The sequence below is a fragment of the Dreissena polymorpha genome, chromosome 9, assembly GCF_020536995.1.
Source record: "Dreissena polymorpha isolate Duluth1 chromosome 9, UMN_Dpol_1.0, whole genome shotgun sequence".
Lineage (NCBI taxonomy): Eukaryota > Metazoa > Mollusca > Bivalvia > Myida > Dreissenidae > Dreissena > Dreissena polymorpha.
This window is the reverse complement of record NC_068363.1, coordinates 32,093,856-32,120,553: the sequence shown is the minus strand read 5'-3', so window position 1 is coordinate 32,120,553 and position 26,698 is coordinate 32,093,856. Positions and strand designations below refer to the sequence as shown.

At 33.6% G+C, this 26,698-nt stretch overlaps 2 protein-coding genes across 8 annotated transcripts in view; both read right to left on the bottom strand.

Annotated features, from left to right (window-relative positions):
• Positions 1–7,531, bottom strand: part of LOC127843666 (interferon-inducible GTPase 1-like) — a 159,807-nt gene extending 152,276 nt beyond the window's left edge. Inside the window, exons 1-3 of one of the 7 annotated variants that reach the window (XM_052373367.1) lie at positions 7,308–7,484; positions 5,726–5,788; positions 2,696–3,186 (exon numbers count right to left, since the gene is read on the bottom strand). In XM_052373367.1, the coding sequence (XP_052229327.1) occupies positions 2,696–3,186; positions 5,726–5,788; positions 7,308–7,365 (612 nt within the window). In that variant the 5' untranslated portion in view covers positions 7,366–7,484. Of the gene's footprint in view, positions 1–1,843; positions 3,187–5,725; positions 5,789–7,307 lie in introns of those variants that run through there. The other 6 variants (XM_052373370.1, XM_052373373.1, XM_052373371.1 and 3 more) reach the window with 6 other exon arrangements.
• A 14,343-nt stretch (positions 7,532–21,874) lies between these two features.
• On the bottom strand, positions 21,875–24,276 carry LOC127843662 (uncharacterized). Its single transcript, XM_052373361.1, has 2 exons — positions 23,770–24,276; positions 21,875–23,136 (listed from the first exon to the last, which is right to left on the bottom strand). The coding sequence occupies exons 1-2, from the start codon at positions 24,168–24,170 to the stop codon at positions 22,248–22,250; spliced, it is 1,290 nt and encodes a 429-aa protein (XP_052229321.1). The 5' UTR covers positions 24,171–24,276; the 3' UTR covers positions 21,875–22,247.
• Between the last annotated feature and the right edge of the window lie 2,422 nt (positions 24,277–26,698).

Here is a 26,698-nt window from a genome sequence, read left to right as displayed (position 1 = left end):
TAACATTTTATCTGTATTGATTTTTGAAAAACTTGCTTTTTGTTGTGTTAATTATGAAGAAACTGTCATACTTTTCAGTTAACAAACTTATATCTAATTAACGTATGCCATAGCTTTTTATCAAAAGGCTGTTCTGTCATTACAAGCTGTATACCGTGTTATAAATGTTTATGTTGATGCATTGTTTAGTTCATGGATAATTTGAAAAGTCATCCCTTTGTATAACATCAGGAAGATAATGTTTTTAGTGATGTGTTACATTTTTGAATATCCTTCAGTCCGATTTAAATATGTCACGGACTTTTTCAAAAGGTTCTGTCATTACAAGCTCTAAGATAAATCATGTTGGTATTTTTACAAATGTTAAATTTTAATTCATTGTGTGCTGCATGTTTAATGTGTATTATTTAAACTCACAAAACATTGTATTATCTCAAAGAAGATATAATATTTCGCTCATTAACAAAATGTTTTTTCCATCTAAAACCGTTGTACATATGTCATAGGTCTTCGTCTAAGGCTTTGTCATAACAAGCTCTAACATTAACTTTAATTGTTTGGTATTTGGTATTTTTACAAACCTCAAGGTTTGATGCATTTTATCACATGCCTAATTTTAAGTATGACTTGTTGGCAAAAGAAGAAAGAAATGTGATACTTTTACTATTTAACTATGCTTATGTGTTATATGGTGCAAATGTTAGGTATGTTTGTTTAAAACACGGTTATAGATGTAATGGCAAAGAGGAATAATGCTATAAATGCTGATTTTCAATTGAATAATTATCTGCCAAATAATTATTTTCCATAAGTGAGTGTGCCTTTTTAGGAACTAAGTGAGAACTTACAAACATTTAAGCCTATGTGCACTAAATAAATTAATGTAGTGGTTTTGCATTTTGATTTATTAATATAATCTGACATCTTTTGTCTATAAGCTGATTCCGATCTGTCTCCCGAATTTGATTCATCTTCTTTACTGCGACGTACCTTAAACATGCAAGCTATCAGATGAAATAATGAAAATGAAGTTAGGAAAACTAGAAATGATGGTGGAGACTACAAACTTAACAGAGTTTGCTTAAGATTTCCGACAGCAAGAAATATCATCCGATTAAGTTTAGAAACATTCAAAGGATTCCATTTAACTGTTGCAGATTTACACACGTGACAATATTCTAGCAGAGAAAACCTATGATGAACTGAAAAGTGATTGTTCGATATTGGGTTTTCTTCATAGAACTCATGATATAAATCAAGTTTCAGACTTGTTTACAAATCCAGCTGGCATTCTATTAAATAAAGTACACTCGTCTTTCTTCTTTTCTGGTGTTTTTCCATATAAGGTTTATATAATTTGATGCTCCTTATGTGACATCATATTTGTATAAAGAAATCGTACATTTGATGAGAGGGCACTAGTTCCACTCCAATCCTGGATTAAGTTATCGTATATTTTGTGCACAAAGGGTCACTTTTTGAATAACGTAAATGTATGCAGTTTCAAGCTTAAACACAAAAATCGATACCTTTTTCACTCGAACTAAAGCACGATATTTAATTTGAGAAAAGGATGATATGTCCAACGAAATCCTTAACTTCCACCTTCTCTTGTGTGAATATTTGCATAAATGTGTACACAAAATTAAGTTGAAAATTAAGGCAAGGTATTTCTAGTTACACGTCTATGTCCATTTTTGATATTGGTTATGTTTTATAATAACGAGCAAGTTAACATAACTAGATAACTTAGACGCCAAAGTGCCGACCATAGCTTGGCATTGTTTAAATCGACACGTCGAGATTAAAAGCACATCTGCTAATGAAATGAATACAGATAACCCATATTTAAAACAAAATATTAAAACGATGTATAGAGAAAAATTAACAATAAATAGATCTGATTCTTTGAGTACCGATTCTGCAATTACAGTTTAATCTTCACAAATAGAAACAAAGCAGTGCAAACGAGTCCTACATGTATAACAAACTTGAAGATTCCTATTTTGATATGTTTTGTGTTGTTTTTTGTTTTATTTTGGATCGTATTATTCCAAGAAGCCATACCTATGACACATATATTCAACATTTATGCTCCTTATGCTCGGTTCTGTTTGTGAATATACGATAAGCAATACACGAACATGTCTAATCGTAACATGTTATTAATACAATGATATTTATTAATTTAATTATTTAGAAATGTACTAAGATAACAGTTTAAATTCAATAATGTTTTCGTAAAATCGTTTTAAGTGTATGTCATTCTCATCCATCAAAGTATAGTGATGTTTTAAAACGGTTGCGTTACTGTAAATATACCAAATGGGATGCTAAGAAAGTTGTGTATAAACTGTAACAGTCTAATCAAAGCGCATGACTTGTGTATACTTGCCTTAGTATTTGTTTATTTAGAATTTCTTTCACCAATCGATACTTTATTCGTTCCGTGTTACCAACTTCAATAAATATACGATTTTTTTAATTTTTCATTTCATTCTACACCAGTATACGATGCCACGATACACTTAGAACAAAATAAACTTCTGGTCTCTAAAAACTCGTGCAAAACGTGAACGAACAAAACCGACATCAAATAAAGGGAAACAATCAATGGGTATAATTTATTATATTTTAGTTCACTGTTTTCCGGCCATATCATTGTTATGAAACTGATTAGTAATGTCTTTATGACCTACATCCTTTCTCCCACATTGTACACTTCAGGATTATATACCGCTTGTTCGTAAGAAGGTGGCTCTGGTGTCGTAATGGGAGGCACGCTAACAGCAACGTCTACTTCTATATTACGCGCGTTACCCGTATCACTAGTAACATGTGGTGTCAAAGTGCTATAAGCAGGCGGTGAATATGACACCGCGTATCCGTCATTATTTACAGGCGGTGTGTAGGGAATTGTGTAAGGCCGCTCAACGTCTGAAGCCATATTCATATTCCCCGTAGTGTGTGTACGACTATTGTCATTTAACGTGTGTATCCTCAATCCGGACGTTTGTCGTCGTTCTGTAAGCGATGTTAATTTTAAAGAAGTAATCAAATTTGCGATCCGGTGTAAGATGTGTGGTATTCGCGTGTTACAGTTGTCACGACAACAGAGGCAGCACACGATCGTAAACACTACTGCAAACGCCGCTCCTGACAGTATGCCTGCAACTGAATCTGATTCTGAAATAAGGGATATACACATGCTGAGCATACTTTGTAATTATTCCATAAGTGCTGGTTGTGTTGATAATCATGAGACTGATTACGATTTCAGTACAATTTATTGTCTTAATATTATTTGGGTTGTCCATCACAATTAAGGTTATAGGAACAAATATAAATTTTGGCGACACTTTAAAAATACAAACTCAGTTTAATATGAAGTGCCACATGCAATATATACCGTTTAGAACCATACATCAATGCTACCAATGTATCAAACGGATATTTTGAAAAAGATGAACCAATGTGTCATTTGAGACATGTACCGCGTCTATGGTGATATGTGTGTACTTGCATTTTTTAAGCAGAAAGTGGTTTTATCGGTATTGAGTTACCACGTCCCAAGTTATACTAAACAACCAAGCAATGTAATATGGAATTTTTACACCCATTATTGCTGCTTCTTCCTGTATTTGCGCGATGATTAACTTAATGACGCTATATTTTAAATCTTTTTCTATAAAGAAGGAATGTAGTTGACACTTGTTTGTAGTTTCATATTATCGTTCGTCAAAAAGTTGTAACTCTGTTGCTCTGGTATCTTCAATACCATTGAGTAATTAAATTGTAATTAAATTGAACGCGTTTTAATTCCCTTTTATTTTTGTGTGATTTGAGTTACAATGCTATGACGTTAAATGTTATTTACACTTAAATGTATTATGAATATTGTTTGGCCAAGTGTGAGGTTGAGCGCTCTATAACCGGTTTAAACCCCCAATGCTTTGCATTGACCGTTCCAAGGCGGTGAGCCCAGCTTTATTCATATTTTGTGTTTATGTTGGTTTGTATTGTGCTGTATTGTGCTGTTTTGTATTGTTTGGGCAATCGGTCACTTGCCTTAAATAAAGGACCAACTAATTGTTTTTAATGAGTTTTCAATACTGCTCCAGCAGCTGGAGTTTCACTTCTTTATACTATTCAACATTCACAAAACGCTTTACAATTTACCTTGATTACACAAAACCCACACGTCTCCTTTATGGTGGCAATTAGGTTCACCAGTGTAACGGCGTTACGTACGATGTTGGTGCTAATTTTACGCGGGTAAAGCAAGGTAAAGCATTTTGAAACGATGTGATTTGTATTTAACAATTGAATGAAAGTATGATATAACGAGGGTAGTCAGTTTTGATCAAACATTCACGACAGGTTCAAATTATTACTTAGAGGGTTATATAGAATATTCTTATATTCTTATTTATAAACCATTGGTTTATCGTGTCCAGCTTTGTTTGGAAGCTTGCGCAGATTAATTTTGTTATACGCATGTATACGCAACTTGTATTTTCCTTTATTTCGCTGACGTTGTTAACGCGCAAAGTGTGTAAATCTTATTTTGCTTGTTCGTATTTGAAATATGTTTTGTTATTGAAGGTTATTTTATTGTAATTTTGCTTTTTCCGCGATATTGAAAGTGTCAGAAAACGCAATTAATAGGTCGATAATACATGTATATAATGAAACAATCCACGTAACGTCACAACGTCAAAATAACGGTGATTAAGATGGAAAAAAAAATATGTATTCTAAATATGTTTTTACCCGCATTTCAATGTCAAATAAAATCATTGAGCATTTCGCTCGAGTAAAACGGCATTACATTATTACACACGTAGGTCTATACCTGTATATTTGGTAAAAATGCGATATGTATGCGGATAAGAATTGATATTTTTACGCGAACAAGTAAGAGCGATGCATTTTTTAAGTGAAAAAAAACTGATTATGTTAATGGATGTGTCTTAGTTATAGTAAATGCAAAATACCACTTAAAACATGAAATGAGCGATCTAAAGATAATTAAATGTGCTTTCTTTCCGTCGCACATGTGAGCTATGTTATTACGGGACATATTTTACAAGAATATATACAAATGTGTAAAAAAATGTGTTGACGTTCAGGTTTTAAGTGCGATGAACCACTTATCAATCTGTTGTAGTCTTATTCCCTATCTCAAACGACCTATAATAAAAGATGTGTTGATCATTTACACTCGGTTGAATATGAAACTGATATTCAAGAAAATAGGCGTCATATCACAGTTATGTATATCTTTGATTTAATAGCTCCAAATGGAATTTCATAACCAAGTAAAAACATATGTGCATATGCGGAATATCTTGTTCCATACCACAATAATATAGTTTTGATATTTAAAATTCCACAAACATGAAACACTAAAACAATCCGCACAAAACAATATATATTTTGCGTGATGTTCGGTATATTCCTTCCCGTACATAATTTGATCCTTACAACTCGTAGCGTCACGTGTACATTTTAGAATAATGCGACACAAAATTAAGAAGTAGAACTCAACCAAATGTAATGAGAATTAAAATAATGAGCAAGTTCCATGTCGCAACAAAAAATTAACATCAATGTTCATACTATTTATTTTAGTTAATCTGACCCAATAACAGAACAAATTTGTCCAATGTATTATAATATTGTTTTTTACGGAAGACGTACAGAGTTGAACAGAAGTACTTACTTATTGTTGTAGCTTTCTTTGCTGGAACGGTACTAGTATCGAAGCGGTCCACGCTAGAATCGACTATGAAAAAACAACAACAAGGTATAAATTGAAACCAGCATTACTACATGTATAGACTTAAAATTTACTTCTCTTAAGGCCACAACCATACTAGGTAACTTCCCTTGCGTAATCACGAGTAATGTCGCCTGTTTACTCCCAATTGGTGTATACTGACATACCAAATATCTATCTATAAATATAAGAGAAGTAATACAATAGTATAATATTTTGGGTCATTAAATCAATTAATGTCGTAACAACAAACTTAAACTGTCCATTGAATATAGGCTTCGCTTTAACTGGAATGTAAAGAAATACAACTGTAACACTACCCATTATCCATTTAATGAACATGGCTTCAGTAATTACTTTTCGCACTTCACTAATTGATTTGGAATTCATAAATTATTACAGAGTTATATAATACAATCTGTATTAATCCCACGTAATATACTTATTTATGATCGTATATGCAAATGTTAAGTAAAATGTTTAAATGTCAAAAGAGGACAATTGAGTTTAACTTTGTTGACAGAATGTTAACTTCTTAATTTTGATATTCTTACAAAACAACCTTTAATTACCACGGCACCAACTTGCACAATTTCATATTTCGTATAATGGCCACCGTAAACAGTGTTCATTTTATTGCAAATATCATCGGAAACTACGATTGCACAGTGCAAACATGTACACTTGTCAGAGACGTATAACAATCAAAGTCTCTGCACTTGCTAACATTTGTTCAGAAATTGTGATTTATAAAATGTTTTACTTTGAGAGTATATGACTGTTCTTTCTTCTATTTCAATCAATACTAAAAAAATTCATAGGTATGCACCTTATCGTTATCTGCATTACGCAATTCCATCAGATCAGCGGTTTTGTTTTATGATAAGACCCTATGTTTTTGTTATTATTTTTACAACACTGGAATTCTTTGACCCTTAAGTTGAGACAGAGAATAAATAATTTGGTGTGGTATAACAATAAATCAATGGTCCTAGACTTGCGAGTTAGCTTTCTTGCAGTTTTTATAGCCTTGTTAACAAACACAAGTTCGACTTTATAGGGTTCAAAATTAACTTTATTAGATAATATCATTAAACAACATAAGTCAAATAATTTAAACATTTTAGTCAGAAGTTATTTTTTGTTGCACATGGTCGGTGGGCAGTTATATACTTGCAGTAAAGAGAGGTCATTTCTAAGTGAACACCCTATACCTAGTTTTGAGACAGACATATTGATATGCTGATGATTTAACTATTTTAAACAAGAACGTACATCTAGCCACTGTTTATCGTTTTGTCAAACTATAAAACATATGCATCGTGTGTTGTTCACTTTGTTTTAATAAATTAAAGGTATTAAAACTTATACAAAACATTAAATACTTCCTGGTCAATGCAAATAGTAATACGTTTTTTGAAAAAAAAAGATAACTAAAACAGTCAATTAAAAAAACAGGTTTGACATTAAATCAACACGTGGTTTAAGTAAACAGCAAAATTCTAAAAGAACATTATTTTCCTACCTGAAACGATAATCCACGCAAATAATAACCATACCAGACTAAGATATCGAAAATACATTTTTCGTATGGCATAAGAGCCGGCTTGTATGTCAACATGTAACCAACTGGCTATGGGAGTGTAGATTATTATCTAATGACCTATTTCGCAATACCTTAACCATGATTTAAATTACGAAAGTGTTGATAGTGTATTCGGATTTAACGGGGTTTCTATTTGCCAACTGATAACAACTCGGGTTACATTACAGCAGTATTTTAGGTATTTAATGCTTTCTCATCCCGTAAGTAACACGACAATAGTGATACCACCATAATTCTTGCGATTATGTTTACATATGTGTGTTATCCTTTTTAGTTATACGCTTGCGAACAACTAATGTTACAATTTTTTTGGATATTACAAAAAAGAACTACGATTCACAAACATCACTCAAAAATTCGAGTGCTAAGTGGACACTGTTGTATCGGTTTTACATTTCTTTATAAGATACAATAGTTTCAGTTTCATTCCGTATTTACGCAGAAAAATATATTCCGTTTTGAAGTGAAGTGAGTATAGATTGTCTAATGTGTACATTTTGCTGTTGAACAAAATTAAAAAAAAAACATTCTATTTGTAACACTTGAACCGTTATCTGACAGATAAAGATACCATCCAAGATACCCTCCCGTACGCAAAGTATTATCTTATAAGTAAATTGCAGCTGTTATCCAAACAGTTACTGACACCCGAAAGCCGTCTGCTGTAAACCCTAAAGGCGACTTCGCACTTGTACATTTTTTAAAGTTTGTTTGCAAACAACATCGAATATTGGAATCGAAATTTTGGATTCGGATATTCAGCCATTTTTTGAAAAGCGAATATTCGTTCGCATCCTAGTTGTATATTGATAATTGTACTTATGTCTCGATGACCGAGTTGTGTGGCTGATCTGGAATATGTAAAAGCCAACTGATTTTAAAGTTTATTTTTAATCAAAGGGTCCATTTCAATATAACATTTACACCGGTCGTGATCATATTGTCAGCGACTAGAACGAATTCTTACGTCGCCAACTGATAACAAGTCGGGTTTCTTTAATTGCACGACACGTGTAATAAATATCATAGAAATGTTGTAGTAGTTGCTTTTACAATCACCGTAACCTCTAAGCAGTAGGAATATTGACAAGAAAGTTGTTAAAACAAATCCATCGAATATATGTGGATTGTTAGTCAGGAAACCTTTAATTATGTTTCCTTAAATTTTGCCAAATTATTCGTTTTCTTTGCCTGTCTTAAATACCTACGGATTAAAGGACATTTTTCTGAGTTTACTTCTGATGCAAATTTAATGTAGGAACGAAAGACATTCCCACACGCAAATGAAAACTAAGCAATTCTTTGGTAATAATGTTGAGTTTCTGTATAGTAAAACAGCTGCCAAAGAGATCAAATCAGATGCGCGCCAACCCGAGACCATAGTAATTTATATTGACATGTAATAATTCAGCTATTATCGATGAACATAAACCAAAACAAACATCCAACCAACCATCGAATAAGTATTGTTTGCTTATATTTATGGGTGGATAAAACGAGTCTAGATTCAAAACAAGATTGTCCACATTTTACATGCCAGTATTTAATGAGTAGTCTGAGAAGATAAAGACTGTTCTATACCCATGTTAAAGAACGGATCAAACGTAGTAAATAATCTCAATCCATGTGTCAAACTTAACATTCTAAATTAAAAATATGTGGAGACTGTGATCACCTAATTAATAATATTGGAAGCTGCCAATTATTGTCCAACCTTTTGCGTAAATTTTTCAACTAAATTGTCGATGCTTGGGCATCATGTATATGATCAAGGACATTTTAGGGATAATGATTATACACGTGTTAGAAATTTTGCTTCAAACCTTTCTCCTAAAGAAGCAATAGTTTTTCTTTATAACATGAAGAAAATAAAATCATCATAGAAACAATGTCCTGGATGTAAGCAACCTTTCTTTATGGCTGACGAGAAATGCTTGTTTATTGTAACGAAAAAGTCTTCAAAAACAACATTATGATTTCCCCGTGACATGAATACTCATTAAACATATCTTATCCACGAATGCAATGAAAAATAACCATATTACGATATGTTTTATTTGTTTCGAAAGACAACGCATAGCCATCAGCCATCGATAATTCAACGTTAAACGTGTTGCGTTTGGACATTGTAATGGAACTCTATGGGAATTGGAATGAGTGTTATCTTACCTATCGTGTATACAACACAAATCCATGCATATGTTTTCTTTGCTTATTGTTGAAGTGTGTAAACAAAGTTTATTATTTTAAGGTATTGTTTAAGATTGGATAATATGATTAAGCGTTGACTTAGAGAATCAAGCTTGGTTTGTTTCTTGGCTTATGACCGGTCTACAACTAGTCATTGGTTAATCTACGCCACTACTTACAATTTCTTCTTATTTCGCCCGTGTCCCTCATGTTATTGTTGGCACGTGTAGGACATCTATTCCTGACATCAGTCATGTTCATATAACAACGTAGATAGCAACGTCCCCGAAAACCACGTCGCTACCCTCTAATGCCAACTGTTTGGAGACAAGCTGACTCAACAGCCACGGTCTATCTTGCCAAAGGTACTTACATATTGACTGCCCATCAGTCTTTTTAAGGCATTACAAGGTGTACCTGAATTTGGGACTGGGTGATGTCGAAAGATAGACGTTTGGGTCAAGATGTTTCCAATACGAGTCATTTCTCTTACTAAATGTTATCTATGTGTATCTGCCAAGTAATGCTAATTGATCTTGATTAAACAAATGACTTCCACTTTTTTCATATCAACATTTTCATAGGTTTATAATTTGTAAAGAAAATCGCTTTTAAAAGTTGCATTCACAAATCTAAAATATTGTTTTGAATTGGAAAAACTTAATATGCCCATATTGTAGGAGCAGTGGTCTAATGGTAGGGCGCTGGCTTAGGGATCGAGAGGTCCCGGGTTCGAATCCCGCCCCGACCACTAAAATGTCCTTGAGCAAGAAATTTATCCCACATCTGCTCCTCTCAGGTGTATAAATGGGTACCTGTGAGGGAAACAAGCCGTGCCGTGGCTGCATACTGCGCCAAGATAACGGACAACCTATGACCCAGTGATCAGGGAAAAATGTAAAGCGCCTTTGAAAACATATCTCGAGTGTGAAAAGGGCGCTATATAAATGTGGTATAAAAACAACAACAACAAAACAAAAAAAAATAATATGCCAATATTTACTGAAGGCTACTACGAAAGTACCATGATTATTGTCAGTTTTTGGACGTTTAAAATCCATTTAAAATGTTCATGTTTGAAATTTTAGATACACAAAAACATGTGGGTGTCCGAAATTTAAGAGACACACAACTGCGGGTGAAAATGCGTGTATGTGATTCATCTACTTATAACGTCGTTTGCCAACTGAAGTTGAGTAATGATAGCATTAAGGGTATCACGTTTAAACGTTTAAACGGTCTCGGTCCGTGTTTTGGTTATACACGTTTACAAAATCAGTAAACGTTTGAACAACAGTCAATACCAATATAATAAATATTGAGGTGCAAATAACGTAGCCGACGAGCCGTACGAATTATATCGATGACGAACTGCGAAATGCGGGTACTTGCCGTAAATCCGAACAGTAACAAAATTCGGCAGACATTTATTTTTGATTGGTAAGCGGATGGCACGGACATGAACGGAAACTAATGGAAAATCTGCGCTTCTGTCTGAAAATCTTAACACTTGGCAACTAAACAGTGCATATGCCGCCATTTTGAAATATTTTAGTGATTGATTAACAAAGTAAAGCACTGCAGTAGCATGTTGAAAAGAAATATTTGACCAAATTATTTATTGATTACGTTTTTGCTAGTTAACTGTTAACTAGTTTTTCATTTTCTGCAGTAAAACGATATGCAAATTGTATTTCATGGGCAAAATACGTACATTTATTTCGGAGTGTCGTTATCGGATACAGTATTTTTTCGACGAGTTTACATTATTTTCGACTTTCTTTAAATTGTTTTTATACAATGACAAATACACATGTGGTGATACGGATGGTCTGGTTTATAATATTTTATGGTTTTAATATGACGTCATTGCACGATTGGGATATACACTGAATATAACTTCCGGAAATAATTACTACTTTCATACTGGAAATGCGAAGGTACTGATTCTTTTAAAACGGACAAAGGGATACCGTTTAAACGGTAACGTTTCGTTTATTTTATTTCGTTTAAACGTTTAGAAAAATCTGTAAACGTGATACTCTTAGATAGCATGTGCATGTTAAATACCACATCATTTATTTATTGTTTTAATAAAAAAAAAATGTGCAGTGAATTTTAAATCGTGTCATGTGTTGTTTAACTGTTTACTAATTTGTTTTACATTTCGACGTTTATAATATCGTTGTGCACAGTATGAATCTGTTATTGATGCAATAATTTTGTTATTATATATTTTGCTTTTAGTTGTCGTCTTCCACACCTGCGAACATTCATGAAAATTGTTTGACAGTTTTTCACATGTATGTTTTTGGTCAATAGATTCCTATATAGAAACAATAAAAAAAAATCACAGATATTGTTCATAATACTATATATAAATGCAACATTCATAAGATTATAATGATCGGCAATAATTGACATAATGTTATTTTGTTAACGACATCACTATCCACAATCTTATGATATCATGATTTATAAAACATGGCAATAACACTCATTTATCGATCCATGGGTGTTATAATAAACATCCAATTGTAAAAACACAAAGAGAAGAATTAACAGAGTAAGGCTAACATGATAAAATACACAATGTGTCATATTACATGCCCGAACAGTTAGAGTCATTAATTAAACGCGCACATAGGTGTGTCTTAAAATATAGAGACACTTCAAATAATAATGTTGGACAAAATTGAGGGTGTCAAAAAATATAAAGTGTCCATACATTACGGTACTTACACACGTATCAACAGCCGGCAACCTTTACCTTATAACCGTTACCAGGATCCATTTGATACTTGACAATGGATGTGAAGTTCTTTTCAGCAGGCTGGGTTTGAACAATTGCATACAATTACCCTCAAACTGTATATAAATATCTTGTAAATACATTGCATATGGTGTTCACTTCCAACGTTCTAATATGAGCTCAACTTTTAATTCTGTTTAACAACATTCAAAATCGTACTCTTTGCGACGAATACATGTTCAAAAATTCGTACTTTCCCGTACCGATCTTTTGCAATGGTTTACAAAATATACTGCACTTGTCCTTACACATGAAAGTTAGAACTCTACGGTTACTGTAAACCAGTCATGGACAATGTCTAGGTTTCAGTTTAACGAAAAGCGACCATAGCTTATTTTTCAAAACGTCTCATATTGGTCATGTAAACTGACTGTATGGTCATATAGAAGCAGTGTTGGTTTAGTCAATATCGTACAAGCTTTAATATATCCATCTTTGCCGATGTGTTCTTTCCCGCAATTAAGGAACGGTATTAACCCACAACTATCTATTTTAGAATTATGTAACGCCATGTCATGTCTTGAACAAGGTTATTCAAATTTTAATAAACGTTTTACATGTTACTTAAAGACAACTTCGCAGTGTTCATAGCCCGTTCTAGCTCATTATTAAACGAGAGTGTTATATTGCCGCACGTTTTATAAATATTACATTTAAACAATACCGATATCGCCAATGCGCACAATTCAGTTGAACGCAAATAAAATCGTTTTTTTCAGACGCAAAAAGTCGACTTTAATTAAAGAGTTCATCAATTACATGTAAAGAGTACATTGCGAAGTCAACTGTGGACGCTCTGTCCGTCTAAGTTTAAATGTACCTGAGTTTTCGGAGGCATATATAGAGTTCCTCGATGAACGTATGCATTATATTTCATGTCCGTCTGCGCACGACTGCAATGAAATGAAGAGGATAAAACTGTATATAAAGCATCCCTAAAGTAGGGACATACGCATATTTTTTCGATCGTTCCGCTTCAATGAATTTTCAGTTAGCTATTGCGTTTTGATTATATGGCCTTTTCTAAAAACAAAAATCATGTTAGTGATCTCATGAACTTGTGATCCGAAATGGATGATACATTTTCGCAGTATCTTTATTGGTTGAAATGATATTTTTGTGAGATAGGTAATTTTGAGTGATTCATTACACTCTTATTACAGACATATCATTTTCCGTAGCAGTTATATGTACCTAATAAGTCTTTTTAAAGTCGTTCAGTCTGCTGATATTTCTGGTTGTTTTTTACTCTTTTATAGTTGATAGGCTTATATTCTTTTTCCATGCTTTTATTCTCACCTTCCATTTACAAAACGCATTGACGTGATTTTTTATCATTGCTATGCAAATGAGTCAAGATCCGGACGCTAGCAGAACACTATTTCTTGTAATACCCCCTCACTGGTTCATCGAAGATGTAGTCGTTTATGTAATTTTATATTGTAATAATTATAAATAGTTGGTGTACCATAAACTGTTAATTACACAGTATGTGTTTCTAATGAATATTGTGTTGCTACAATATGTAATGACACAATAAATACGACATTTTGCATATAGAGAGCAGTGTTTGCTGGGTTATTTTGTTGGTAATAATAAATCTAATGGAATAGTACGGTAATGGTTCACCAACTTCATAGCGCTTACGAAAAAAGCACGACATAAGGGCAATTATTAGTGCTGCGAGAGTGCTTTTCATCCAATATTTCATCTCGTCATCTGAGTACATCTTTGCGTGATACTTACAGCATAAGCCTGTATCTCATTTACAATATCCGTCAAAGCAGGATATGTTATGATTTATTCAAAAGTGAATATGTTCAAAGTTAAGGTATGACTAAATTATTAACACATTGTTTTCTAAGCACAATCACATGTATGTTTTAATGTTTGAGAAAATAATGACAAGTGAAAGGAAAACAAATCAAAAATGGCAGTTCAGATAACATCTCAAAATTCCACCGCGACAAGTATGACTTATGCCCTTAACCGTGCGGTGGGTTGTTTTGCTCATGCTCATGCCCCCTTCATATTGCTTGTTATAAACATTTGAGGCAATTTTCATGAATGTCCTTTATATTGCACATTATATAAAGAACGGACATAAGGATGCAGGCTAAACATTCAGCCTTCAAGTGTAGCCTTGATGGCGTGATGGGTCAACGCCTTCTGCACAATGATGACCTAAACATTAGAAGCAAGTTTTATGGAAATCCGTCAATGGGTTTATGAGAACGAAAGCGCAAGTGCAAATATTGGAGGCAGGCAAACGGACACACTTATTACGCCTACCATCTGGTCGAAAGCGTACCAGCGTACATTTATTGAGAAACTATTGAACTGGACATGAAAGCCAACTTATTATAACTATAAACATATAAAGATAATATGAAGATACCCACGATCAGACAATACTTCAAGTGACATGTTTAATAGCGTGTATTGTAGATTAATATATACACGTATAATAACACTGTTAGAAAATAATAGACTCATTTATAGGTAAGTATAACATCAACATCAAATTTAACTGGTATGATACATTTCAGAAACTTCCTTGTGGGGCAGTCAAAATATATAATACTTCGGCTTTATTTTTGCACCATTTTTCTATTTTTGTTACGTACACATCAGTGTTCCGCTCACGATGTTTTTCTGCACAGAAAGAATTCTCAAAGCCTTGTTGTAACACATGTCAAGCATTCGACGCTGAAAGTTTACGGCGAATGCAATGGCCGCTATGGTAGTAACAATTTCTGTTACTGGTCTTTCATATATTCCAACCTCTGTTTTAAGCGTGTCACAAAAAGAATTGAAAACATCAACTGATCGAACAATCGATGTAGAGCGAATATCAAGTTTCTACAAAGCCATCAAAGGTTGTATTCATCTTGTCTGCAATAAATTTTAAAGAGTTATCATCAGTTCCGAACTGCTGTTTATATAATTTCAGCTCACAGAACAAGACAGACTTACTGACTGAATTCCCCGGCATAGAATCTTGAGATGAAGTTGATGCTAAAATAGCCGATTGTATCTCTCGCTTTTGCAGCATTTTTCGCTTTTCATCCAAGATTATTCTTGCTAAAGATGCCATGGACCCTGCCAATGTGTCCCGTTTAAGAACTGGTGTGTCGTTTATTAGCTGTGTGATAAGATCGTTAAAATCATACTCATGAATGTTTCTGTTGTTGACAAGAAACACTTTAGGGTATTTGATCCCTGTACAAGAAACACTTTAGGGTATTTGATCCCTGTCTTCATATGCTCTGTAATTGTATTTTTCGTAGATTATTAATCAAATCTGCTTTTGTTAGTCTGCCACCAGAATCAGTCAAATCGTTTTCGATATCAAAATCTAGTTTAGACTTTACAAAATAAAACTTCCGTTCGAGATGACAAATTTCATTAGCTTGCCATGCGTCGTTTTCTATAAATCGGGTCGCCGAGATCAAAATGAAAAAGTCTTTTTTTAACATCAATGGAGCTTAAATAAGATTATTTTGGGAATCGTGGAGTCCCAACACCCGGCAGATCCCAAAACACAAGGTTATGATTGTCATGGTACGGATACTGCTGAATTGTTGTTGTTGTCTCGCTGCTTCCAGTCGCTGCATACACTGTATCACCTGGTCGAAATCCTTTGATTGCATTGATGAACGAAGATTTTCCTGTCCCAGATTCGCCTAGCACGGCTACATTTATTTGAATTTCCGTCCACTTATTTAAATCAAAATTGATATAATAACTAAGATTAACGACTCCACCTTTTCGTACAGCTTCTTCAAAATCTCGTAAATACTTTGTAAAATCGGAAATACATTTGCAAGATTGTTATTTTGTATTTTTAAAACAAAAGTTAATAAAAAAGACGTCTCATAACGTAATATTATATATAATTGTATATATAGAGAGTTGTCATTTCGTACAGTAATTGAATGAACAAGTTCCGGAATTGTAAAGGTAAGCAAAAGCCTTCGCGAGTTGAATCAAATATATATTGACAATAACTCGTGTTATATCATTTTTATCAAATGCTTTTAAACGAAAGACAAGAAACATGACAGTGCAAAGTGTTATTAATTAGTTACCTAAAAATTAAGTAATTTGGTTATCACAAGCCAGTTTGCATGTAAGCTACTTTCGCATAAAGATTTCCGCTCAATACCTTTATCTAATTTTCAGTTGATTTTTTAGCAACAGTGACATTGTTCTGACTGACCATAATGCAAACACAAGCTAGGTTCGCAAGTGCGCTTCCTTCACACAACTTCTCAGTACAAAATATCCAATGGATGGATTCCATCCTAATAAAAGTTATTAAGTGGAAACACATTTCGTAATTGTTTTAAAGGTGACTTTGACCGGGCTGGTCCAGAATACAATACCAATATAGATGGATAGATTTATTTCGGCATAGGAAGCATATACACAGTTCACAACATAACATAGAATAAAATAATAAGCAATTATTAAAACTATATCATGTACAATAAACTATGACATGCTCACCAAACCAAGGATAACACACAACAGAGCAATCCCTTATTTCAATTGTGGTCCTTATTATTGGTGGCATGACAAAAAGAGGCAGACCTTAGACATGTTCATAGTAAAATAATTATTTAATGAAATAAAAAATATATATCACCGTTCAAAAGATATCAAACTAATTATTACAGAAGTGCTCAGAAAATATGACAGGAGCTGGAGACTAAGATCAATTGATAATGTTATCACTTATTGCAACACATAGATATTTTGACAGTTGTAATTTGATGAAATGAGGTATCATGAAGTATCTAAATTAAATATATTGCTAAAATGTATGTTATGAAGTATGAACTAATAATTATTAAAAGTAAAAACCTAAGCCGAAGTTAATATCTCCTTATTAAAAGTGAAAAGATACACATATATAAAAATGTAAATATTATTCATTAAATGACTTTTAATGGCAACCTTAAAGCCTTCTAACCTGTTGACCTCTGTGAGTGACTCAGGTAAAGAGTTCCAGAGTTTAATGCTATTAAAAGAAAAGGATTTGGAACCATGACATTTGACCTTGGGTAAACAATACCCACCCTTTTTACTAAGCCTAGTGATGTAATTATGCATAGAATCTTGGGAAACAAAGTGTTCACTCAAGTTATCTGGAAAAAGGCCATTTCTTATTTTGAAGACATTACATAACATTATTTGATTTACTCTCATGTGAACTGGTAACCAGTTGAGGGACATAAAGTGAGATTGGTCAATATGAACTCTAGAATCAAGGTCAAGAACAAACCTAATTATCTTATTTTGACAGGTTTGTAACTTATTTCTTAAAGACTGAGTTATTCCATTGTACCAAACAGAACAAGCATAATCATAATGACACTGAATCAGTGACATTACAAGAAGTTTATTCGTATGCAAAGTAATGAAATCTTTCTTACAATAAAGGAATTTTAACCTACAATTGGCCTTTTTCAAAGAGACTCAGTCATTGAGCAGAAAGACAGGTTTTGGTCAAGGATAATTCCAAGATACTTAACGGATGATGTAGAAGCAATGGGTGTACCATTACAAGATATATCAATGCTAGATTGTGACCTAAGCTTTTGCTTGGACCCAAACACAATTGACTCAGTTTTACCTAAGTGCAATGACAACTTATTGTCGATCAACCATTGGCTAACCAAGTCCATATCATCTGTTAGTGCCTTTTCAACATCAAGTACACTTTTACCAGAAACAAGGATTCCAGAATCATCAGCATATAATAACAATTTATTTTTAACCACAGCTGACATATCATTCACGTAAATTAGAAAAAGAAGGGGTCCAATGATTGAGCCTTGGGGTACACCACAGGTTATACTGGCCTTAGAAGAAAAGGTACCGGAAACATCAACAAGCTGGTTTCTATCAGACAAGTATGATTTGAACCAGTTTAAAACGCCATCACTAAGACCGGATGCTCGAAGTTTCATGAGAAGAATTGAGTGGTCGACTGTATCAAACGCCTTCTGTAAATCTAACATAACCATGCCAACAATATTACCTTTATCATTTTCATACCTGATAAAATCTAAGTATCAGTGAGGTGAAATAAACAAGTATCAGTGGAGAAGCCACTTCTAAAACCTGACTGAAGTTTATACAATAATTTATTATCTTTAAAACAAGATTTAACCTGGTCATAAACTACCTTTTCAAGGATTTTAGAAATAACATTTTAAATGGACACAGACCGGTAGTTACCTAAATACAATTTGTCATCCTTTTTATAGAGGGGAACAACTCTTGCCGTCTTAAGATCATCGGGGACTTAACCTTGTATGAGGGACACACTAATGATGTGAGTTAAGGGACTGACAATAACAGAGGACCCGTCTTTGACAAAACGCGAAGGTATGCCATCTAAGCCAGTAGCATTCTTTGTACCAAGTGAAGTTAAATATTTAAGAACTTTACTCTCAGTTACAATGGAAAAATAATAACTTTAAGCATAAACACCCTTATTTGCATAAAAAGAATTAACACAATTAACACCAAATTTGTGTACACTTTCAGGTAATTTTGCAACAAGTTTACATGCAATAGTTGTATTCATTAAATGTTTCAGCAATAAGTTTATTTTCAAAACAAATATTATTATCAATGTTTAAAGAAATATTGGAACCAGATGTTGCTGAACCTTTCTTGGAAGGCAAACCAAGATTTTTTAAAAGAGTTTTCCATAAGGATGATGAATCATTTTTATTTTGATCAAGTACATTGTTAAAATAGTTTTTTTTAGCATTGTGAACAAGTAACTGAACTTTATTTCTAAGAGTCTTACATATGTTATAATTATCTACACTTATATCCTTTATATAATTGTAAAAGGCCTTGTCTCTTTTATTATAACACTGAGAATGACTGAGTCTATCCAAGGTTTTGTTCTCTGCTTAATTCTAGTCTGTTTTACAGGAGCTATGTTTTCTATCACAGATAAAAATAGATGTTTAAAAATTCACCAAGCTTCATTAACACTATCACATAACAGAACAGGAGTCCAGTCAATGGCTAAAAGACTTGCATGAAAATCTTTTGTATTACAATTTTTTAAAGATCTTAAAGTAACATTGTTTTGAGAACTAATAGGAATTTTACTAACTTTCCTAGTACAAAATATTAGACTATGATCACTAGAGGAAGTGTGGTTTACTTTTTTTGCAAATCGTGCTGTGCTAATGACAGCTTTCAGTTGCACAGCAGATGCTGGCTGACTGTTTATCATTAACCCAGAAGCTCTGATGTTGTTGTTTTTGTAAACAATGCCCTGATCATTCTTAATTTCGTATAGTTGTTAACACATTAAATCTTTAGTTTTTATTATAGTCAAGCGTATGTACACATATTTTGAAAGCGTGACTTAAGATTGTAAGTTACTTCTCGAAAGATACAACAACAAATGGGCTATTGTCCACTACGTGGTTTACATATTTAGTAACTAAACACTCGTTAATTACGATCATAATATTATCACACAATGCTGAAAAGTGGTAACTTTTATAACATTGCTTTTTCTGTTTTATCAATAATGAATTTTATACGTAATGTTCATCACGAACACACATATATCGTAGCGGCCCATCTTTGGGACAGTGGTTATCAGTCCTATTACTTTACGTTGTGGTAAACACGCGCAGGGAATCATATAGGGTAGATTCAATATCGTGTTTCGATCGAAAAAAATACATAATCTATAAGGAAACATTAATTAGCACAACGGCAACCGACAAATAGTTGCTTAAATTGGATCGGTCAGGGTAAATTTGCCTGTGTATTCCCGACTAAAATTACTCGTTTACCTAATTTCATTATCACGAAATGTGTGTTTAAAACAAACTAGATAAATTATGACACATGTTGTGATTTGTCAACAATCGAAATTATATTGTAGTATGGTGTTGTTTTTACAAATCAAATCGAATGTAACAGTCATTTTGCAATCTGCAAAAAAAAAAGAGACATTGTTATGCATGTCCTGCATGTTGACAGGAGTTTCGCTCCTCTGCATTTTTATAATGATTTAAGCGGGACAATGTAGCGATATTTTTGGAAATTTGGGATTAAATGTTCCGGAAAAAGTTTTGTTTTCTTGTTAAACAGCCGAATGTCGTTGATAATTTTAAGAAAACAAATCACTTTGGCTATCCCTATACGAAATATAATCAATATGAATTATATGCTTGTTTCGGAATTACACTGTTAGGGTGTAAAATGTTGTAGGTATACACACATTTTGATAGCAACGTGTTGAATAAGCATGTATTCAATAGTTATGTTAACTGTATGCACATTTAATATATTTTGGGCCGGCTGGAAGATCATTTGTCAGAGCACTGAAAATCTGACTTTTGCGGATTTAAACGCGTCCCGGGCCATATTACGGGTGTGGGGAGTTTTAATAACTCTACGGCAATGATCAATACCTCTGATTTAAGTAGGGCAGCTGCAAGTTGCTGGCCTTTGAAGATCTATACATCGAAGGGGTGAATGAGCTAGCCCATGACAAATATGAGCCAGTTGCCCGTTATAGGATTGAACTTCTGTTTTTGTAGGCAAATACCAATCAACCAACACAAGCAAACACAACTCCCAAGTTTTCCTATGTTTAGTATTCAAGATACGATTTGAATTGTTGTGTTATTTTCTTATCGACAGAAAGTTCTCGGAAAACGGGTAATTAACTAAACTGGTTTTGAAATGTTTATCCTATAAACTTTGAAGTATGAACTTTCATATGAACACTTTTAATCAACTCATCATGTTATATAATGAGTGTTAGTTTATGGTTGATAGTTGTTTCGAAAACAAGTGTATGCAAGCTTTTTTAACCGAGAATGTATTCTCATTCTGCGTGTTTTTAGGTATGCCGGATACTTGGTAGCAATGGAAGATATATAGATAAGTAGGTACAATATTCCAAGGTGAAGGTCAGCGTCAAAGAAAACAAAGGTTCACTATCCAATTACGCTTTGACTAAATTGTTACGCTGATCACTCAGGGAAACATGCATTTGTGTGTTCATTTCCATGTAAACATGTTAAAGGTACGTTTTGCAAATACTAGTGTGATGAACACTGATCCTCGAGTGGTAGAATCCTATCTTATTTGACCATGGTCAACGACGTTTACTGCCAAAACGAAGAAACGTGACTTATAATCATAGGTTTCTTTTACCTTTACTTCTTCTATCTTAAATTGCCGCTTGCAATCTGCATTTAGCGTTACTATTATGTATCAGTTAACGATATTACGCGAATAGGTCAGCTATGCAATCACAAGATAAGGTCACCGTAAAATAGTTGGTATGGTGTCCGCGTAGCAATCTGGAGGTCACGGTTTCGATTCCTACTCGGGGAGAATATTTCAGACCTCCTCCATATACCCATTACTGGTTCAATCAAAGGAACGGAATTTATAGGGTTGCATTAAACCTTAAACATAAAAAGCGTTTGATTTAATCGAGCTTGTTATAATAAATAGGTTTGGCACATTACAAGTTCTAAAATGATCACACACTACCCAGGTCTAAAATGATCAGAAATTTCCAATGCCGAGGTCTTCAATGATTTTACATTTCCGGTTGATGAAGTCGACGGAGATGCCATATTTAATCATGTACTATTTTTTAACATATTTAGTACACTTCATCGCTCGAGAAATGAACTTCAAAGTTTAACCAGTATACTTATAGATTTTATCCAAAAACCGTTCGCATCCAACTATTAATGTTCACTTAAGATTAACACACGCAATGAGTTTGTGTGTACATACCGAACGTGATAATAAATGCATCGAACAGTTAAAACCTCCGATCACCCGCGTAGTATTCTATTCCAAGCACGCTGAACATTTCTTATTAACATTTCCCCATATTTCTTTCGGACAGTTTCATCTATAATATACGTCGTCCCATTGTTTGGCTCACTAGCCGCATGTTGGAAGTGGAATACCATTGCTCGATCGGACTGCACGCGCTCTGCTTGTACTCCAATGGCGTCCCATGGCACGTCGTGGATCATCAGAGATCTCGCCTTCGAAGTCCGTGCGATGTATTTTGATCTTAGTGTATGAGACCAGATTTTAGGTTCATGCCTTGTCATCAGAAGTGTTGAAAGTCGCAATTGTTGTGCTATTGCCTTCTCTGAATAATTGTGTTCCCTTGAATTTGCCACAAAAAATGTATTGCGGAATAGAAAAGCCTCAGCCGGCGAGTTTGCAATGAGGTCTGACCATGTGTCGATATGTTCAACCCTTGGGACAATATATTCATCCAAATCCAAATTTACGATAAATTCTGAGTCCGCTTTGTTTTGATACAGGCAGTCTTGCAGTGCCGCAACCTGTCCAAAATAATGCACGTCCGTCACTGGAATAGACCACTGAACAACCTCAGTTATGTTTCTGCCAGAGTACATATCTAAAATAGTCTTAATACTTTGAGACGAAGAATGATTATATACACGAAATTTGTCTGCGCCAAGAATAAGGTTAAGTTCAATCCACTGCACAAGAGCATACGAGTCATTAAAATTGTTGTGTAGAGGCATTAGACAAACGGTAAAGCGATGTTTGTATCGTTTTGGTATTTCTATGGATTTAACAAGAAGACCTTTGGAAATGAAACGGTCTGTTTCAACGAAAGATATAAAAGCAGGCTTCTTTTTCGATTTCGACGTGCATCGATATAAGACAGCAGAGTATCTGAAATGAAAATACATTTTATTAGTTGAAACAAGACTTAGATTCAAGAACTCGAGTACACGGATATCATGTTAGTATAGATCCTACCATACATGTAAAACATTACTCGGAAACTCAATGTTAACAATTGGACTAATGCATGCGTTAGATGACGATCGGGATTGTTTTGTATGCGTTTATAAACAGTATAGAAAACAGTTTCAAGCAGTTGTGTGCACAACTGAGGCAGCTGTGCATGATTTATAACATACAGCTTTATTTTGATAACGTGCTTTCTGTTAGCAAACGAAGTCAATAATAGATTTGGGATTATTTGCACACTTATAAACAGATTGTTTTCAATGAATTTACCGAATATTAAGTTTGTAATTGTTCGAATGCCAGTGTCCACGTTATAACTTTTATTAAATTAACACTAATCGTATTATATTTTGTTAAACATATTTCTTGCCCAAGAGCGAGTTTGCATCTGACTGCAATACTATTTAAAAGCAAGTATACTACAATTTTAATTGGAATTTCAAATGTGCGAACATTTAACACAATGTTTATAGATGAACAAAATATATCATATATTCAATATTTGTTTTGTGGTACATTGAATCGGAACCTTGATTGTCATGTAATATTTACCTCCGCCCATGCGTTTCGGGTAGTGTCCTGTACAATTCAATGCCACTTTCTTCTTTTGCAAGAAATGTCATGTTATCTGACGTATACCATATCTGACATACACCTCCGTTAAATCTTGAGTTCAGACCCACGATGATTATTATGTTGGACACTGGGTCGTAGAACGCCGAGAATACAAATTTAGAATTCCGATGATCTATAGCAATCCAAGATGGTTCGCTAAGTATATCTCCACAAAACGTTGTAGTTGGCCAACACTCTCTGGGTGATGTCGTACTATTTCGCAACGTTGCGGGTACAATTCTTGTTATTGCGCCGCTATAAAAGTAATGAAGCGTGCACATAAATACCAGCTGAAATAGTATTACTCCAACGCATACGCAAAGAACAATCCGTTTCATGGTCTTAATTATGTATATTTCTTTATGTCCAATAGTGTATTGTAATCGGTGTTGTTATCTAGATAAATAATGATATTCAGTTTATCCCGATTGCACTGCGTCTGTATCTGGGTCGTATATCCACAGTATGCTATTTGTCCTTTGATTATCTTTGACACAATCGCTGCTTGTAAGATAGAGTATGTTTGGTAGTCTTGCTGTAACGATAGTTAGTTTCATTATCAAAACTATAGATACAACGAATGAAGACATGTGATATAATTGATATACGTGTGTATTTACTGCGGACAATAACTAATAATACACATGGTGTTGAATGAATGTATTTACCAATTTGTAGTGATATATTAATTGTATTGCATATTTTGATGAAATGGTTATAATCTAACAATACGTTAATAACATCGGTGAAGTATAACATATACTGCTCTTTCTTGAAGTACAATTTCATACAAATAATTGTACTAACTACACGTAATCCTTCACTTACAACTGGTGAATGAACGAACCTTACACATAAAGATTAAAGTAAAAAATCAATTAAAAAATATATCAGCACGCAAAAGAAGGAACACTGATTACTACAACGTATAGCATAACTCTCGATAGCATGATCTCGGGTGTGCAAGTGTTTTCATTATATTAAAGCGATTGATCTGTGCAAAAGTTTAATTTCACCATTGCCTATGAAACAAAGTTAGATTTGCCCTGCAATGAATAGTGAATGCATGTGTAGTTATCATATGCAACTGATACAATGTAGCTAAAATCTTGTCACAGCAAAGAGCAATTTATTTTGAAGAGAAAAAGAGCTTATCAACGTATGTTGTTTACTTAAATGTAAAACCTCGTATTTTAATTCTCTTAGACATGACGTGCATTTTGAAAAATAAAGAAAGTCTTAGCTTAAATAAATGTATGCAATTTTGTCAAAAAATGTCATTTTGCTTTTGAACACAAAATGTGTTGAAAACTTTTAAAACAAATATGCTATATAGGTTTCAAACGATTAGTGCATATGTCATTGTTTTACGGTTATAATGTAAGTTAACACATGCACTTAATTGATTCCGTTGATACTGATCAACAGTCTTAGATAAATGACATCGTTCTATCCTGCTGGTTTCAGTTTGATAACATCGATATTGATTTTGATCATACAGCTACACTTTATCGCCCAAATATATGTTTTGTCTTGCTCTCCAACTTCAAATACAGATACAATCGGAGAGTCAAGCAGATTTATGTAATATTTGATGTTAACTGTAAACGTTATCAGTAGAAAAACAATCCGAATTTAAGGCGAATCTATCAGTACGCCTGTGCTTGCTATGGTTAACGAAATATTTGTGGTGTATGAACACCCTATTTGGTAAAATAAAAGTCAAATTAAGAATCCGTTTGAAATGCTAGCCTGGTTGTTTGTTTTGCTGTATGAAGTAGCTTAACAAACTTTTTTAACATGTAAGTGTCAACATAATGTAAGTATTCATATCTCTTTATTTTGTCTCTTTCCAAACATCCAATTCTTAAAATATGTAATCTTGGAAGTAAAAACAACGTATTTGGCGCTAATTCTAAAGGTTAACACTGCGAGGGTCAATTAACATGCTTGCGTACGATTAATACATGATACTTGTTTAAATCATAAATGTGATATTAACGCATGGTAATGTTGAATGCATCATGAATGTAACACCATTGCCCTGCATTGTCTCGTAAACAATATTATTTGGTATTGACATTAACATGGGTAAGTGTAAGTTAAAGTAGATGTAATAACACTTATGTCCGAAATACTGTCAGTGTACAAACAGCATTATCCTTATAGCGGCTCTAAAAGCGAGTTCACTCGCGCTAATATATGCCGGTCAAGTTTGTATTGTCTCCCTTCATTGTTTGGAGTATCGTTTAATAACACAATAGGTGCGGAACATGGCTTCATTAGGTAAAATGTAGTTCTGTTCTTCAAGAAGTTGAATACAAATTCTATTTCAAACTTAAAAATAAGGCACTGCATTTTATCGCATCTATCTTCTAGTGATATTTAGTATATTTCAAGATGTACATTCAAGTTGTATATTCAAAAATTTGTGTCCCAATCTTGCATGTCAGCAATGCAAATAGGAAAAGTGACTTTTGTCTACTGTGATTTTAAACCATTAAGGGATGAAGTGAAAAACATGTATTATTAAAATAATATACACGTCATGTTGTTCTAGATAGAATATAAATTGTATCTAAATGACATCCCGAGCCGGCCGTTATTCCAATCTAACGTGCCAATATAATTATATCGGTCCGCTTATTTCCGGGCCGATTTTTCATAAATGGAAAGAAACGACTGGAGGTGCTCTAATTGAACCAAATGGCGTCCACATTAGGTCTTAGCCAATTGAAATATATTTCATTAAACTAAATATCTACGAATTTATTGGAAATAATGATAATGCAACGTAGCACACGCTTGGAATAAGTTAAATATTTACTGCAATGTAAACTGTACTGTAAATCAGATTAATTACACT